General features: G+C 36.9%; 1 protein-coding gene across 5 annotated transcripts in view; it reads left to right on the top strand.

Annotated features, from left to right (window-relative positions):
* Positions 1-17,091, top strand: part of MPP7 (MAGUK p55 scaffold protein 7) — a 367,939-nt gene that overhangs the window by 276,501 nt on the left and 74,347 nt on the right. For all 5 annotated transcript variants that reach the window (XM_045874225.3, XM_064591873.1, XM_064591872.1 and 2 more), the window contains 5 exons: positions 1,808-1,889; positions 2,466-2,551; positions 5,683-5,757; positions 6,403-6,599; positions 7,082-7,146. In XM_045874225.3, the coding sequence (XP_045730181.2) occupies positions 1,808-1,889; positions 2,466-2,551; positions 5,683-5,757; positions 6,403-6,599; positions 7,082-7,146 (505 nt within the window). The remainder of the gene's footprint in view (positions 1-1,807; positions 1,890-2,465; positions 2,552-5,682; positions 5,758-6,402; positions 6,600-7,081; positions 7,147-17,091) is intronic.

Raw genomic sequence — 17,091 nt, 5'->3', positions numbered from 1 at the left:
GCAAATGAACAAACAAAACAAACTCATAGATATAGACAACTGATTGGTGGCTACCAAAAGGTTGGTGGCAGGGGGGGTGGCAAAATGGATGACCAGGGTCAATTATATGGTTGTGGGTGGTAACTAGACTTCTGGTGATCTCTGTAGTGCATACGGGTGTCAAATTGTAATGGTGTATAACTGAAAGCCATATAATGTTACATGCCAATTTTACCTCAATTAAAAAAGGAAAAAATATGAGGGAAAAAAGAACACTTTAAAAAAATGGGCTATTAATCTTAAATTAGGTCACTAGACCCTTCTGCCATTAGGCATACTTTGATGAGAAGGTTTGAGATATTGTTAAGGCAAATGAAAGTTTATTCAATCACACTAGTTTTATTAAAAATATTACATTTCTAGTCATCTTGGCTGTAAGTAAACTGTTTAAAGAAAGGCAGAACTTACCATTAATGGTAAGTTAATGATGGGTCTTTATAGGTTTGGTGTTTATGATTGTGGAGAGATGCTCATTTAAGTCTTTGGACGTGAACGGACATGCTTGGTGATAAAAAATGTCAAAAATCATCTGATCACAATTATTTGATTTTTTAAAAACCATTATTATATATGTATTTGATAACTATCATATAAAATATACTTATTACAAATGTATTCCTAATTTTGTTTACATACCTATTTTTTAATGATACACTTGTGTTTATTGACGTGAGAAAAATTTGATTTTCATGGTGAATTCTGCCACCACCTAATGTGCATCTTTTTAGCTGTGTGATGCCATTGTAGAATGCTTTCCTACACCAATACCAGTTTCTTAGAAGGAAAGTCATAAAAAGGTGTTCAAAGTAACCATTTGTGCCTGATGTTCTTATAAAGCAGCATTCAGTTAATTTGCTTCTGAACATCCATAAATGAAGAGTTTCTGGACTCTTTTTGAAATTGTTTCCTAATCTTCTGCCAAAATGTTAGTTCTCTTTGTACTAAGTACAGTCCTAGTACATAAAGACCTTGGAGTAACAGATCTTTCTTCCATTAGTTTATCTTAGCATTAGGTAAGGAATAGGACTAATTTCGGAGTTTAAGTCTTTTTTTTTTTTTCTCTTTCTTTGTCATTATGGCTGAGTTCCTTTACCATAATGGTGTAATAAAGGATCACTAAACTAAAAGCCAGATGACCTGGGCTTTAGTTTTCTAATTTATATAAGATTTTTGTATTAACTTAATCTCAGTGTAGCCCACCTTCTTCATGGGGTATTATAAAGACAAATGAGATGAACAAATGCTGTCAAGTGGCAAAAACAAATCATAATTCAAATACAAGGTTTTTTTTTTTTTTTAAAGATTTTATTTATTTGACAGAGAGAGATACAGCGAGATAGGGAACACAAGCAGGGGGAGTGGGAGAGGGAGAAGCAGGCTTCCCACGGAGCGGGGAGCCCGATGCGGGGCTCGATCCCAGGACCCTGGGACCATGACCTGAGCCGAAGGCAGACGCTTAATGACTGAGCCACCCAGGCGCCCCCAAATACAAGGTATTATAATGGAAAGAAGATATTTGTATTTTCCATCGTGTTGAAGAGGTTAAAGATTTGAAAAATCCTTAAATGTTGTGCTGAAAACCGTAGATGATGTGTCTGATAGAAAATCTGTCCCAAGTCAGGAGTGTTTGTAAGACACCTGCCTCGTACCTTTAATTTTTTCTAATTGTTTTCACTTTTTCCAGGTAAATGTCCTTATTTCTGCTCCCTTTCGGACCACCCAATGCACACCTTTACCCACAAGTACTTTTTTTTTTTTTCCTTCAAAGGGAGCTACCATTAAGAAAGATGAGCAGACTGGAGCCATCATTGTGGCTAGAATCATGAGGGGAGGAGCTGCGGATAGAAGTGGTAAGGATTAAAAAAAAAAAAAGGAGACGTGGTAAGGATTTCAACAGTAGGCTTGTGGACAAGTCATGTTGCATTTCATGGGCAACATTTCCAACATGTAATTTTAAAGAGGATAACAATCTTCTGCTGTAATACATCAAAACAGTGAGATATTTTTCTCTGTGTTGAACTGTGGGAACCTATTGAAATAAATGATACATCTCACTCTACTTTACAATCTCAGTTTACATGGGCTTCCAGAGTTACATTAAGATCTGTTTCAAATGTTTCTGATTTGAAAAGTACTACTGCATGTGTGCAGCCTTTGAAACAAAATAAAAATTCTTTTATTAGGTGAAAATAATATACATTTCTAGACGAAGACCGGGATGCTGATGTCCTTTCTTTGCCAGCATTATAACATGGTAGTCTTTGGTTCATCGCTGTTTAGAGGTACAGAGTCTGAAACCTGAGAAGCCTAAAGGTCTCCGCAAATGCATTAAGGGAATGAAACAGTGCTTTGAGTATGGACACGATTGCAAATTGCGGTTCTTTTGTAGGTAACTCTGCTAATTTACCAAATTTGCTACTTCTCAGGTCTTATTCATGTTGGTGATGAACTTAGGGAAGTGAATGGGATTCCAGTAGAGGATAAAAGGCCTGAGGAAATAATTCAGATTTTGGTAAGCTGAAATTATATTTTAAAATTGCAATAAAAAAATGAAATTGAATCAGTATGTTTCAGACTTGGTTATAAATATAGGATTTGAATTTAGCTGTCTAGAGTTGTAATCCCAGCTTCATTACTTAATCCCTGTATGTCCTTGGAATATACCTTAATCTTTGCATTACCTCAGTGTTTTCATTTACAAAATGAAAACAAGAAGAGGTAAGTACCTCACGGCAGTGTTTTGAGGATTAAATGAGCTAATGTATGTAAAGAGTTTATTACAGGGCCTGTTCCAAATAGGTACTTAATAGGTGGCATCTATTCTGTTGTTCATGATGCATTTTTCTTTTCCCTTCTCCCATCGACATGGCTAGACTGTAGGCTGTACTTTCTAGGTATCTATAACAGTGAAACTAATTTAGATGTCTTGTGAAATCTAAAATGGAACAAAATTATTTTAGGCCTTGACAGTATTAATTCTCCAGTTCATTTGTAAGGATAAAATGAGGGAGACTGTCTCTGTTAATGTATGAAAACAAAAACATACAGAAATAGAATTTGGGGGGCGCCTGGGTGGCTCAGTCATTAAGCGTCTGCCTTCTGCTCAGGTCATGATCCCAGGGTCCTGGGATCGAGCCCCGCATCGGGCTCCCTGCTCAGTGGGAAGCCTGCTTCTCCCTCTCCCTCTCCCCCTGCTTGTGTTCCCTCTCTCGCTGTCTCTCTCTCTGTCAAGTAAATAAATAAAATCTTTAAAAAAAAAAAAAAGAAATAGAATTTAGTATCTTCAAACAGACCCTTGTATATATGAAAATTTAGTATCTGATTAAGATGACATTTTAAATCCATGGGAAAACAGTGAAGTCATTTCATAAATGGTACTGGATAAATTGATGATTCAGTTATAAATAATGAAGTCAGTCCCTGTTTTACACTATACCCAGAACAAATCCCAACGAATTAAATGTTTTTAAAAAATCAAAAAAATAAAGGAAGACTTTTTAAACTTGATGTGAAATTCAAATAGAAAAATAACAGGTGATTGTAAGAATTAAAAACTTTATAGGAAAAGATGCCATATGTAACTTGAAAGACACATGACACTTAGGAAAAATATTATCCATATATATGATAGAAGGTATTTTAATGTATAGAGAGTTCATAAAAATCAATAAGAGAAAAAATATTTATAGAAAAATTTACAAAAGTAAACATGATGACTGAAAAATATTGGATTGGAAGGATTTGAAAGCTTGATAATGGCTAGAGTCAGCCAATTCTAGGCACATAACTGTACTCATATGTTTCCAGTGGTGGGATGAATTTAGTAGATCCTTTTGAGATGGCTATCTGAAACCATCAAAATTTTAAATTTGCATACCTTTTAATCAAGAAATTCAGTTGTTGGGAATTCACCCGTCAGAAATAATTTGGAAAGTGTATGATATAAGCAAGATTGTAAAAAATATTTAGAAATAGCAAGAAGGTTGCATTGACTGACTAATCATTCATCCACATGATGGCAGTCACAATGGCTGGTAGACCTATATGACTTAATACTAGTAATTCTTACAGTGGTTGAGCCCTTAATGACCTTGTTCTAAGGGCTTTGCACACATTAACACACACACATACACACACAAACTAGTAGACTGGAAGGAGATCATAGAGAAGACTTGCTTTCTCTCTACCTGTGCAGTTTGGTATTATATAAATTCTTAATAAGATTTGTCAGTTGTTTTATGATAAGTAATAACAGTGATATTACCGTTTTGAAATCACTCCTGTTATAAAATTCTGATACTTATACTGTTAAAGCCCCATTTTACTTGAGTCTCTGTGCTGTCCTGGAGCTGCTCCTTACATTTGCAAGAGCTGATTCTATGCAGCTTTTCCCAACTGGGCTTTCAGGGACTTCACACTGGTAAATGGAAGTTGGCTGTGGTCCATGGACATTGACAAACAATACAGATCAGGACCTCCCCTCCCACCTCCCCCCGGAAGAGAGCCCTTGTTTACCATAGTGCACCTCAGAGATAGCTATCCATTCTCCCTTCTCTCTCTCTCTCTCCCTCCTTCCTTCCTCCTTCCTCTCCTCTGCCTGATCACATCTTCCTCTTTTCTTTTCTCCCTCCTTCCTCTCAAATATGTGCCAGATACTTAGTGCTTTTGTGGAGCTTCAAATTTAGCAGAGATAACAGATATTAAAAAATAATTGTATAGGGCGCCTGGGTGGCTCAGTTGGTTAGGCGACTGCCTTCGGCTCAGGTCATGATCCCGGAGTCCCGGGATCGAGTCCCGCATCGGGCTCCCTGCTCGGCGAGGAGCCTGCTTCTCCCTCTGACCCTCCCCCACTCATGTGCTCTCTCTCTCTCATTCTTGCTCTCTCAAATAAATAAATAAATCTTAAAAAAAAAAAAAGAAAGAATTGTATAAATGATTACTTTGTACAGTTGTGAGAAATGCTAGAAAGAGAGAAACAGAGAAGGACATGAGAGTATGTGAAAGGGACATCCGCTCTGGTCTGAGATGGTCGGAAAAGAATGGCCTGTATTGTTGTCGCTTGCTTTCATTAAATTAATAAGTACTTAATCTTTTCATCTTTTAATTAATCTATTACATTTGGTGTTTTACTCACTAACCAGAATATAATAGCAGTGAATGTTCTTCGTTATATTTTTCTGCTGAGCATTGCGGTGAATGTATATATATTGTAGATAGTGAATCATATAACTGCATTGCTGACAGTACAGGTATTTTGTTCCTAAAAACGTGGATGCTGATACTTAAAAATATCGTCTGAACCTTGCACATCATCTGTAATGTTGTCTGTATAAGGCATTCCGCAGATTCTGTGTTTCTATTCTGAAGTAGCTCAACATGGATGGTAATACATTCATCAGCATTTTGAAAGTGCACAGGAGGTAAAAGTGGATTTAGTGTTTAGTGTTTTTTAACTTACTTGACAAACTTGAGTGCTTTCTCATATTGCAGGAATTTCTACAAAAATAGTTTTCTCAGTTTGGTTTATCTAAGAGTAGAAACCCCAAGCTTATAAATTTTCAGAATCATTCCCTTTTCTGCCTATTTTGCCTTCCCTCCCCCTGGCTCTAGAAGTTCTCTGATAAGTCTTTCCTCTGTTATCAGGCTCAGTCTCAGGGAGCAATTACATTTAAGATTATACCCAGCATCAAAGAGGAGACACCATCTAAAGAAGGCAAGGTAATCATTCCTTAAACAATCTTTTTTGTTTGTTTTGGCAGTGAAGGGCGCTAATGTTTCCCCATCTAATACATACCCTCTTTGTCACAGTAAGTTCATTTTCATATTCTCTTTTTAAAAAATCATTCTTGGGGCGCCTGGGTGGCTCAGATGGTTAAGCATCTGCCTTCGGCTCAGGTCATGATCCCGGGGTCCTGGGATCGAGTCCCGCATCGGGCTCCCTGCTAGGCGGGGAGCCTGCTTCTCCCTCTGCCTCTGCCTCTCTCTCTCTCTCTGACTCTCATGAATAAATAAATAAAACATTTAAAAATAAATAAATAAAAAATCATTCTTTTGGGGGGTTAGGGATGCCTGGGTGGCTCAGTCAGTTAAGTGTCTGCCTTCGGCTCAGGTCTTGATCCCAGGGTTCTGGGATCAAGCCCCACATCAGGCTCTTTGCTCAGCGCGGAGCCTGCTTCTCCCTCTGCCCCTCCCCCTGCTTGTGCTCTCTCTCTCTCTGACAAATAATTAAATAAAATCTTTTAAAAAATAAAATAAAAAATTATCCTTTTTTTAAACAAAAATTATCCTTAAATCAGAGAAGAATGTTGGCCCTTTCACATTTACTTTTTATATTTATTCCTTTTAAATGAAACTCTCTTCCAGATGTTTATCAAAGCCCTCTTTGACTATGACCCTAATGAGGATAAAGCAATTCCATGTAAGGAAGCTGGGCTTTCTTTCAAAAAGGGAGATATTCTTCAGATTATGAGCCAAGATGATGCAACATGGTGGCAAGCAAAGCACGCAGGTGATGCCAATCCCAGGGCAGGCTTGATTCCCTCAAAGCATTTCCAGGAAAGGTGAGCTACTGGCACGCCATCATAGTCTCTCTTCAAATGACCTTTTGTTCTCTGCAAAATATCACTCGAGGAGAATTGTGATAAAATGAGCACTAAAACCTTGCTTTAGAATCCTTTATCCCTCAGGTTTGGATTTCTGTTTTGTCTAACTAAGGATGAATAATGACCAAAAATAATATGACAGGACCAGGTCATACTCGGTTTTTGTTATGAAGCAAATGGAAAAATAGCACATTAATATCTGAAACTGTATTGATGTGAAAGATGGGGGGGGGAATGAAGAGTGATTTTGGAGTGGGGATGATTTATAAAACTCTGAAAGTAGAGGTTTTATTTTTTAATTTGAATAGATTGCATTGCACTCATTTTTTCCCCTGGCTTCCCTTTTTTTTTCCCCCCTTGGGACTTTTAATATTTTGGTGTTATATTAATCTTGGATCTGTACTGAAAATTGATAGGCATTGACCTTCTTTTTCCCCCAGGAGATTGGCTCTGAGACGACCAGAAATATTAGTTCAGCCCTTGAAAGTTTCCAACAGGAAATCATGTAAGTTTGTTAATAAAAATGCAGAGTAACCAAATCTTGCTGTTTATTTTTGACTATTAAAGCAGGTGTTTGTGGGAGAACGAGAGCTTGTAGTGCCTTGTGATAGCTTTTGGATCATCATTTCACGGCAACCAAACAAATAAGAAACTCACAGTAGAATATTAAAGTGAATCTTTTGAAGAAAGGGGTGTTTGCGGTTGTTTATGATAAACCCATGACTCACACTTTAAGAAACTAACTAGCAACACTACTCTCCTTGACTTCTGAATGTAGGTGTTTTCATAAATGTAACCTCAAATGCAACTCTTTTATTTCTCCAAAGCTAGAAGGTTTGGGTAAGACACTTCTTGGTAAAATTAGGGGGGGGGGAAATCTACCACTTTCTTGGGCACAAAGGCAATTGCGCCTAAGAAGAGTTGTTGTTCTTCTTAACTCCTTGCTTAACGAGAAATCATAGTAACTCTGACCTTTAACTCGCCTGTTTGGAGTCGTTACAAGACGAGATTAAAACAAAGTAAGAACAGGAAAAGGATGAGGTATGATTACTGAAAAGAAGATAGTGTGGATTTGGGCTCATTCTTTTTCTCCTTCATACTCCCCTTCTCTCAGCTTCTCTTTTACTCCCCACCCCCTCACTCCTGTCAAGTCCCATCCCATAAATTTCTACTTCATCTCCTCTAAACGTTTCATGGTTCTAGGTATTTTAAGAGTAAAAAAAAAGCCTTTTGTTTTCAACATAGAGATTGTACATTAAAAGGCGAAATGCACAAATAAATGGTCCTGGAATTTTACACCAACATCTGGTTTTAGTATTGTTGCATTTTTCACATCTCCTGTTATTTCTGTCAGTTTGTAGACGTGTATAGCCCAGGAATTACATTATAAGAGAGCCAAGCTACAGTCGAGTATAAATCTCACAAGCAAGCAAATACTTCAAGTGGAGCACTGATTCAAAAGCCTGCTTGTTCTTGCTCCGTTAAGTCTGGGCAGAAGGAAAACACACTTGTCATGGAATGCCACATGGATTGTGACATCAGAAAGCGTACAGTTTAACCAGAAGTTTGCATCGTTTTTAAGTGTGATGAATTTTTGCTGGCAGGGGCTCTGAGGCATCCACCTGACTTGCTCTTGGAGGGATTTCTAAATTCGGGGCCTGCACACTTGGTGCATGTGGGATAAAGTGTGTGTAACTTGAAAAGGAAATCAATGTGATTCTACTCGAATCTGAATCCATACTCCCAATTTGTTTGAGTCTTAGGCAACTTAGAAATGTCCAGTTTGATATAGTTGTGGATTTTCGTTTATTTGCTTTTATAAATGTGCTGCTTTAAACAACTACTCGGAATGGGTATACTGTCTTTCTAATAGATCTCCTCAAACTGGTTTCAGTATAAATGTGTGTGAATGTCAGAGGGATTTTGTGTGTGCGCATGCGTGTGCATGCACGCACGCCTGCATGCACGTGTGTAGAGCTGTTAATTGTAATGGGTGATTTTTGTCTGTTAATATGCAGAGTTTTTTATATGATAATCTTGAATATTTGAGTCTGAGAAATATTTATTCCAAAATTACTGAAATGTCATTATCTGGATGTTTTAAGGTTTTTTGTTTTTGTTTTTTTGCTTTTTCTGCCTCTTGAAGACCATTTAGGAATGTTTACTGTTTCCCATTCACACTTCCTTCCTTTTCTTCTTTTCTATTTTTTGAAAACTGGACTTGATTCATGGAGAGATGTATTGGTGGTTCTCATATACGGATGTTCTCTATTTTTAAATAAAACCAAATTGGGTCAATATTATCCGGATCACTAGTGTATAGTAAATATGGCCTTATTCAGAGAGACAGTCTATGTCTATGAAGCTTAAATAGAAAGCTAGTACTTTTATTGTCAAAGAATTAAAAATTCCATTTGAAGTTTTTTTTTTAAATGTTGTCTCCTAAACCCCTGAACTCCAAAGTTATGCAAAAATTATTATACTGCTTCTGAACATTTTTAAAGTTATTTAAAAGCACTGTGTTCTATAATCTGTGTATCTGATAGTGATTCTTTTTTTTTTTTTTTTAAGGTTTTATTTATTTATTTGACAGAGAAAGACACAGCGATAGAGGGAACATAAGCAGGGGGAAGTGGGAGAGGGAGAAGCGGGCTTCCCGCCGAGCAGGGAGCCCGATGTGGGGCTCGATCCCAGGACCCTGAGATCATGACCTGAGCTGAAGGCAGACGCTTAACGACTGAGCCACCCAGGCGCCCCTGATAGTGATTCTTTACATAACTACCCTTATAAATTGCAAAGGCCATCTAACCCAACACTTCCTGGACTTCAACATTTGGTACTTAGATTTTTAGGATAGGACATCCATATCGTGCTCTTTGCTAAATTACAGAATAACACTATGAAGAAAAACAGAAAGTTAACATAAAATCTTTTATATATATGACTTTGAATAAAAATTCACAGACTAGGTTTTAAGAAACGCTTCTAATTTAATGTAAACATTTTAAAAGAATAATTCTGTCTTGTTGGTGTTTTATAAGGGTATTAAGAAATAGTCATGTTGATAATTTTCTGTACTAAATTTTACAAGTGCTCTTAAAACCTAGGAGATAGTGTTAAACAATGAATTTAGAATAATGACTTTAGTCAGGTAATAATATGTATCAAATTAGCCAGTTAACTTTTTTCACATAATAATTGCTTGACTTACTGTGGTTTTACTCTTTGACTCAACAATCATCATAGCTAACGTTTGCATGGAGGAAAAGCTCTGGAACTCTATGGGCTCAGTCAATGTCAAGATCAAAGTCAAAAAGGATTGGAGAAGGCATTTATGTTTGTGCTAGAGCTGTAGATAAATTCAGGAGCCATAATACTGACATCTTCAGGCCTTAAAACTGGCATCTTCATGCAAAACTCTGTGGTATTCATCTTTGATGCTTGGTTATTTCCTCCCCTTAAGAATCTTGGCATATCTGGTACAGATTTGAGAAAATAGGCTTCTCAAACAATCTTGAAATTAAACATTCCTAAAAAATATGAACTCTTAAAACTAAAGCATAAGTGAATCTTAGAAGCTTGATAGAGGGACTCATCCCCACTTCCTCCTGTTGTTTCAAAGAATAGCTTACCTAACAGAGAAATTGGCAATAGAATTCTGCGTTCCCTCCCTTTCTCCTTCATCTGATGAGAGGTTCTTACGTAATGGATTTACATTAGTAACAGAAACAGAAGAGCAGCCTAGAAGTCTGATAGGTTCTCTTTGACATGACCAACTTTTAGATTATTACATGAAAGACACAGGTTAAGTGTTTTGGAAATGAGTTAAAAGCGTATCCTATGTCTCAAGTAACATATAGGAGGAGTTTTCATGACAGCGACTTGGCAGCTTGCAATTCTTGTGTCGATATAATTTAAAGTACTCTATGATTTTTCTGCCAAAAAGCTTATTTTTTATAGTTCAGTTGCATATATAAAGCAATATGATATTACCTAACCTTATCTAAAAAGCGATATGATTTTCTTTGGTTTATTAAAATATTGTTTGTTCCCTTTCTATTGAAATTAAACTTCATAAGTTTTTTGTCTTCCTAATAATACAAACATTAGTAACTTCAATAGTATAGAACTTATTTAAATCTAGTTTTACAGTGTATTCCGCAAAGCTTCTTCTTATTCAAGTAGTGTATTTATAGGAGAATATTCCAGTATGATTTTTATTTATGGTGCTTAGTTTCTTTTTTTAGTTCTCAAAAGTATAAATACCTTAAAAGATCTCATACTGCTGACTGAATAATACTAATTTAAAATTTTTCTTTTACAAAATAGCTTTTATAGAATTTTTGTAATAAAAAAGTCCAGAAGGTATGATTTATGTTTTTAAAGATTAGAAGGTAAAAATACAAAATATTGTATTTTAGAATCTATTTTAACCAGTTGTGGCTGCTGTCATGTGGGTACAAAAGAAAATATTTAACTGGAGCCAGAGGTGGCCATTCAAACAGCATATAACCGAGTTCATTCAAAGACAGGCATTTTGTGGATTGAAGATCACAGTCTAGCAACAGTACAGTTTAAACACTGAGTAAACAAATGAATTCGCTGTGCATGGTACCAATATTTTGGGAGGCCAAACATTTGAGAATAATATATGTAACATTCCAGGTTGTTATAATACAACTTTTCAAATTGAGTAAGCTCCTTTCTCCTAGCATCTTAAACAGTATTTATTTAGTGTGTTCATATATAAAGTTAATTCAGAAATTAACAAGTAGATTGCTTATGTTTAAATTTGTATGCCTAAAACTCTGTCAAATATTTGTTAATATTGGTGGGATTTTGTGTTAACAGAAACATGGGGTTTTAAAAAATACTGAAAGTGGGTTTCTCCCCCCCCCCCCAATATTTACTGATATTCTTTGGGAAATGCCAGAGTTCAGAGATTGTGTGGAGAGAGGTGCAGATGAACTAGGCTTGTAAATTGTATGTCTGACTGTTTGTGTCAGGAGATGGTTGAGGTGATGGCCTAATTGTTATTGCTCACTTTTCATCTTAGTAGACTGTGTTCTTCTTAACATAAATTGAAAATGTTCTTTCTAAAACACTATCAGGGTCTGTGCTGTTAGCTTTTCCATATGAAGGGTTTTAAGCCATACCCACTCTTGCCTTTTGTCTTGGGGACCCAATGCTGTGCAGGTAAGAAAGAGTTGATTAAGGATTAAGGGTGTGGTCTATGGTCACAGGTTATTTCAGACTTGTAGGGAAGATTGCATGTGGGCAGAGGGAGGCATAAGAAAGCAGTTTCTAGGGTGGGAAATTTAACTTTGCCCCCATAAATACGATCATACCTATTTAGACACAATTTCTCCACTTGTCAAGAGTATCTGACATTGCACGGCTGCGAGTAGCTAGCATCCGGCAGTGTAGAAAAGTTCCTCCTGTCCTGTTACGTGAAGCTCATCAAATGCTCTTCATGAGAGCTTTCCACTCCATTTTCTGAAGACATCCACAATTATTCTTTGTGACTTTGTTGTCCTCTCCTCTGTGATTTTTGTAATTTTCCCATCCTGCTCTTCAGGGCTTGAAGATGTGGAGAGTGGACTCCTGATAGGCTGGGGAGAGTCTCCCCCAGACTCTCCAGTCAGGAGAAACACACTTGGGAGGGTCAAGTGTCAGGGGAGGGGTCAAGAGGCTTGTATGCTGGGAGGTGGTGGAGAGTAGACCGGAAACTTGAAAGAAACTTCCTTCATTTGACCTCTCCACCGACGTACATTTCCTAGCGTAAAGTTAGAGTAATTAAAAAGTGATTTTGGTGTGACAGAATAGCATAGTAGTTAAAAACACAGACTCTGGAGCCAGATTGTGTGGGTCCCTGTCCCAGAATGCTTCATTTCTCTGTCCCTCTGATTCCCATCTGTAAGACGGAGATAACCATACTGGCTTCATAGAGTGGTGGGAGAATTCAGTAAGTTTATTCATTTAGTGTACACAGAACAGTGCCTTAGTTAAAAATATAGTTAAGAATCGTGCAATTATCCCAAATGTCTTCTGAGATCACCCTTTTATATGTTTTCCTCTTTGTTCAAACTTGCTAAGTGTAAGGAAGAGTGTTCTTTGCTTTTCCTACCGGCTGTCCATGAAGAATGTTGCTGGCTTGGATATATATGCATGTGGGTTATCACGCAAAAAATACCATTCTCTTCCTACCTAAAGCATGGGGAAAATATTCTTCTGAGAACGTACACAGTGTATTCACAACCTTTTATTAGAATATGAAACATACTATACTATATGTGACATGGAGATGGTTATTTTTATTCTGGATTGACTTCGGTGTTTTAATTTTATTCTTATGTGTGTGCATGTGAGAGAGAGAGAGATGGCTTTTATCATCTGTTGTACGTGACACTGGTTCTTTAATCATGGTGCAACACTCAGTCAGTCCTATTGTTCCTTCAGAAAATATACCTTCTGTTTAATAATCCACATAATGGTTGAGTGTCTGAGATTGCAGATTGAACCATCTGAAACACTGCTTGTATTATTTCCACTAAGCCTAGTTGCTTGGCTTGGCTAATCCGTATCACGTAGTTTATTGTTTGTTTTCTGATAATTTGTCTTAGATGTACATGATATTTCAGAGCTACTAAGGAATGAGTGTAAATAAATTCACAACTTGGGTGACTCACAATTCGAGTCCAAATAATAATGATTTGCTTGTCATTTTTGCGAATTATGTTCAACTAGAACCAATCCAGCTGGAGCACCCATAGGTTTTGGAAAAATAAAAAGACAGTGGTGCACACTCGCTCCTAAGTGTTTTCTTTGACATTCTGTAGTTTGGAGAGAGAAGTGAGCCAAAAACTGTCCCAATCAGTCCTATTCGTTCTACAAAGTCTTGTAGAGAAAAATGTTCTACCTTGATTTGTGGTTCCATTTTGCTTCTATTAAATTGCCAGTTCTTTTTCCACCTTTAACTGAAGGTGAGTTTCCTAAGTCACACACAACTCTTAAATTTCTTTCCTATGAGTAACAATTAGTAACAATTAGTAATTTTTAGAATTATTTTTTTAAAATACCTTTTAGCAAATAATATAGCCAGAATGAAGTAAAGAGTTCTTCCTGACTCATTTCATATGTGTAATAAGTTGATAATACTGTTAACTTTACAGGGTATTGAGATATTTTAAGGGCATTTTAAGGGTTATTTCTAAGTATGTATTCTAAGTGTTAAACAGACAGATTAGTTTACAAACAGAAATGTCCTATGAAAATAATCCCCCATTGAAGGTATTATTTTGAAAAACTTGTTTTTTCCCTTATTATTTTTCCCATTTGGGCATTTAATAAACTGAATGAAGGCTTTGTGCTTTTACTGCTTTAGTATATACATTCTTTTTAGACCAAGACTACAGTGCAGTCTAAAATGTAGTTTTTCATGAATTCTGTTTATATGTTGACTAATAATTTTGAAATACTTAAAATACATTTTTCCCCCTTTGGCTTTTCTAAGATGAGGAAACAATTGAGTGTGGTAGGTGGATTTTTTTTTTCTCCCTCAGATGCATCTTCTTCTTACTTTAATTGTATTTTCTGCACATTTAATCATTTCCTTTCTCATTTTCTTTGTGCTTCTCAGAGGAAATTAAAGGTACATGTATGAAAGCTTCCCTGCCATAGTCTACTAATTTTATTTAGTACACCTGTGTGTGGATTCGATTTAATATAGCAAGTAGTTTATAGAAGATTATTGTAAATCCAAGCTTCCATTTGATGTTACAGTACCAAAAATCATGGTTGGACTCTCTTTGAGAACTGCACTATTTTTGCTTTGTATAGCAGAAATAAAGAAAGTGATCTGAAATAGTACATCATGTTTTTGTCTCTGTCGGTAGTCTCACTGTTATTCGGTTATATTGACGTCCTTATTTTAACATAAGGATGTCAGGTGAATCTTCTCAACTATCTGATATCAGCACATGCTGTGCTCTTAGTTCCGGAAGCATATTTATGTGAAGATAAGAGGCCTAAAGTAGTAAGTACCCACTACAATTAAATTTTTAAGATATGCATAACCCAGTTTTCACTTCACTCCAACAAATAATTAATAACACATCATTTATTTTAAAATGTTTTCATCCGTTCATTTCTCAAAAACCAAATAAAAATAGAAATAGTATGCCTTTATTCCTTCCCAACACAGAATTTCTTCCTATCCAAAGAAAGGATGTATCTTAATCTTAACCTTTCTGTCTAATCCAGTGAGCCAAAGTAATTGCTGTATTTTACATATTATCAAAGAGCCTGATTTACAAAAATAAATTTACTTTGGGGGATCAAGTGTTGTAATTTTCTTAGCTATGGAAAGTATAAGGAGTGTAGGCAGATCTTTTATAATTTTCTTGGAACCGCATCAAGGAACCTCTGAAGGAGGCTGAAACATGAATTGCATGATGTTTTAAAACATTACTTTAAGCTTAAATATAAAACACAATGTTTTATGTTTAAGAGTGGCATTGTGAGGGCTGTTCTATGCTGTGCTTTACATAATTGTTTTTAAGTAATTTATTTTTTGCATCTGTGGCTGGGCTTCTAACTGTTCTGCTTTATTTCTTGGCTTTTGTTCTGTATGCTTTTACACTCCATCCAGAAGATGCTGAATATGCTGGTAACCACAGTGGAACCTATATAGGTGAGCAATTGGTCATGGAAGAGGATTTCTTTCTTTCTGTTGCTTTCTCCAGAACCATTATATATTGTTTTACCTTAAATTAGCATATTTGCACTAGCATGCTCTGATGTTCGGTGGGGGGTAGCATGACCCTTTATGTTAAACAGGCTCAATGGGTTGGACATAAAGGAATTCATAGTGTGCTTTTGTGTTGTTGTTCAAGAAGCTTTCCAGATGCTACATTTTTGTAAATCATTATTTTTGGGTAGAAGTTGAAAGACGTTTGTGGCTAAGTCATTTTACTCAGTCAACAGTGTCTGGACTTTTCTCAATTATCTGGTTAGCTGTTAATTTGTCAAATCTTCTAAATAACTTCTTCCAACATAACTTTTTGGTTTTGTTTTCCGATGATTGATTATTCACGTTGCACCCCTCTACGTAACCGTTGGCTGAACAGCCCCAAATATAATTAAGTCTATGATTGATGTGCTTATCTGTATCAGAAGGAAACTTTCCCAGTGTGGCCATGCGAGGGATGTTATAAACAAAAGCCAAGATATCTAGAAGTTGTTAAAGGCCTCAGAATTCTCTTCAGCTGCCTCCCACTTCAGACCTTTCCCACCCTTGCCCTGACCAGGTCCCTACGGTACGAGTGACAGGTCATAGTGTAGAAACACCGTTCGAGAGAGAACCTCTTCACCCTCCTTATTTTTAGATTAATATTTATGGATATGATAATATCTCTTGGTTATTGAAGAAATTTGCCAGATGTGATATTTGGTATTTAATAAATATTATCTCTACTCCTGTGAGATTGGTGGGATTTTTTTCCACTTTACAGAAAGGAAACCGAGCTTCAGAAAATTGACAGGAATTATCTCCGAACCTACAGGTAGTGAATGGTGCCTCCCGGCTTCACATTCACATCTGTGCAGGTATAATGCCTATACTTTATCTTTGACAGTATGCTGCCCTTTCGTTTTGCATTCTACAAAACAAACTCCATGCAGAAATCTAGAGTATTCCAGTTTTTAGGCTAGAAAAACTGTAATTGGATGGTCAAGGAGAGGTTAAAATTTCATTAATTCTTTACTCATTTCAGAACAGTACAGTGTGCCAGATACTCTGAATATCAATTAATACCTCTCCTTATACCCTCAGAAACTTTTAATGGCTTCAAGGAGCAAGTGTTTCTTCTCCTGAGTCTGTGGTCACCCGAGTGGTTCTTCTGGTCTGTGTCAGCTTGTTGGTGGACCTTTGCACTCTGGTGGTTGGGCTGGGCTCTGGTTGGTCTGAGGGGTGGGATGCTTACCTGGGTAAAATTGTTTCTCTTTCCTATAGTTGTTCATCCTCCAGTAAGCTAGCCCATAATGCATCCCAGGGTTCCAGAGAGCAACAGAAAAAACGATCTCCGGTATGTTAGTGCTGGTGAAGCCTCTGCTCACGTCACATCCACTAATGTCTTATTGGCCAAAACCAGTCTCATGGCCAAGCCAGCGTCTGTGTGCGAGGCGACTGCCCAAGAGCTTGGATTCAGGGAGATGTGAAGAGATGTACAGACTTTACTACGAGCTTCTGCCTCTCTCCAAAATAGAGAGATACCTACTCTCCCTGACTTTCAGGGCATACACTCAGTCAGTAAGATGGCAAGTGTATATCCGCTGAGTGAATAACTGTGGCATAAAGCAGGATCTGATAAGAGTCACATAAAATGCTATGATTCCGGGGTTCAGGGGATGGCCTTCCAGCCTGAGGCAGTGAAGGATCCAGTCCCACAAG

The sequence above is a fragment of the Mirounga angustirostris genome, unplaced genomic scaffold (genome assembly GCF_029215605.1).
Source record: "Mirounga angustirostris isolate CCGP_5_RB_7025 unplaced genomic scaffold, mMirAng1.0.hap1 SCAF_5, whole genome shotgun sequence".
Lineage (NCBI taxonomy): Eukaryota > Metazoa > Chordata > Mammalia > Carnivora > Phocidae > Mirounga > Mirounga angustirostris.
Note: the sequence above shows the minus strand (reverse complement) of the source record. Positions and strands in the feature narration are given on the sequence as shown.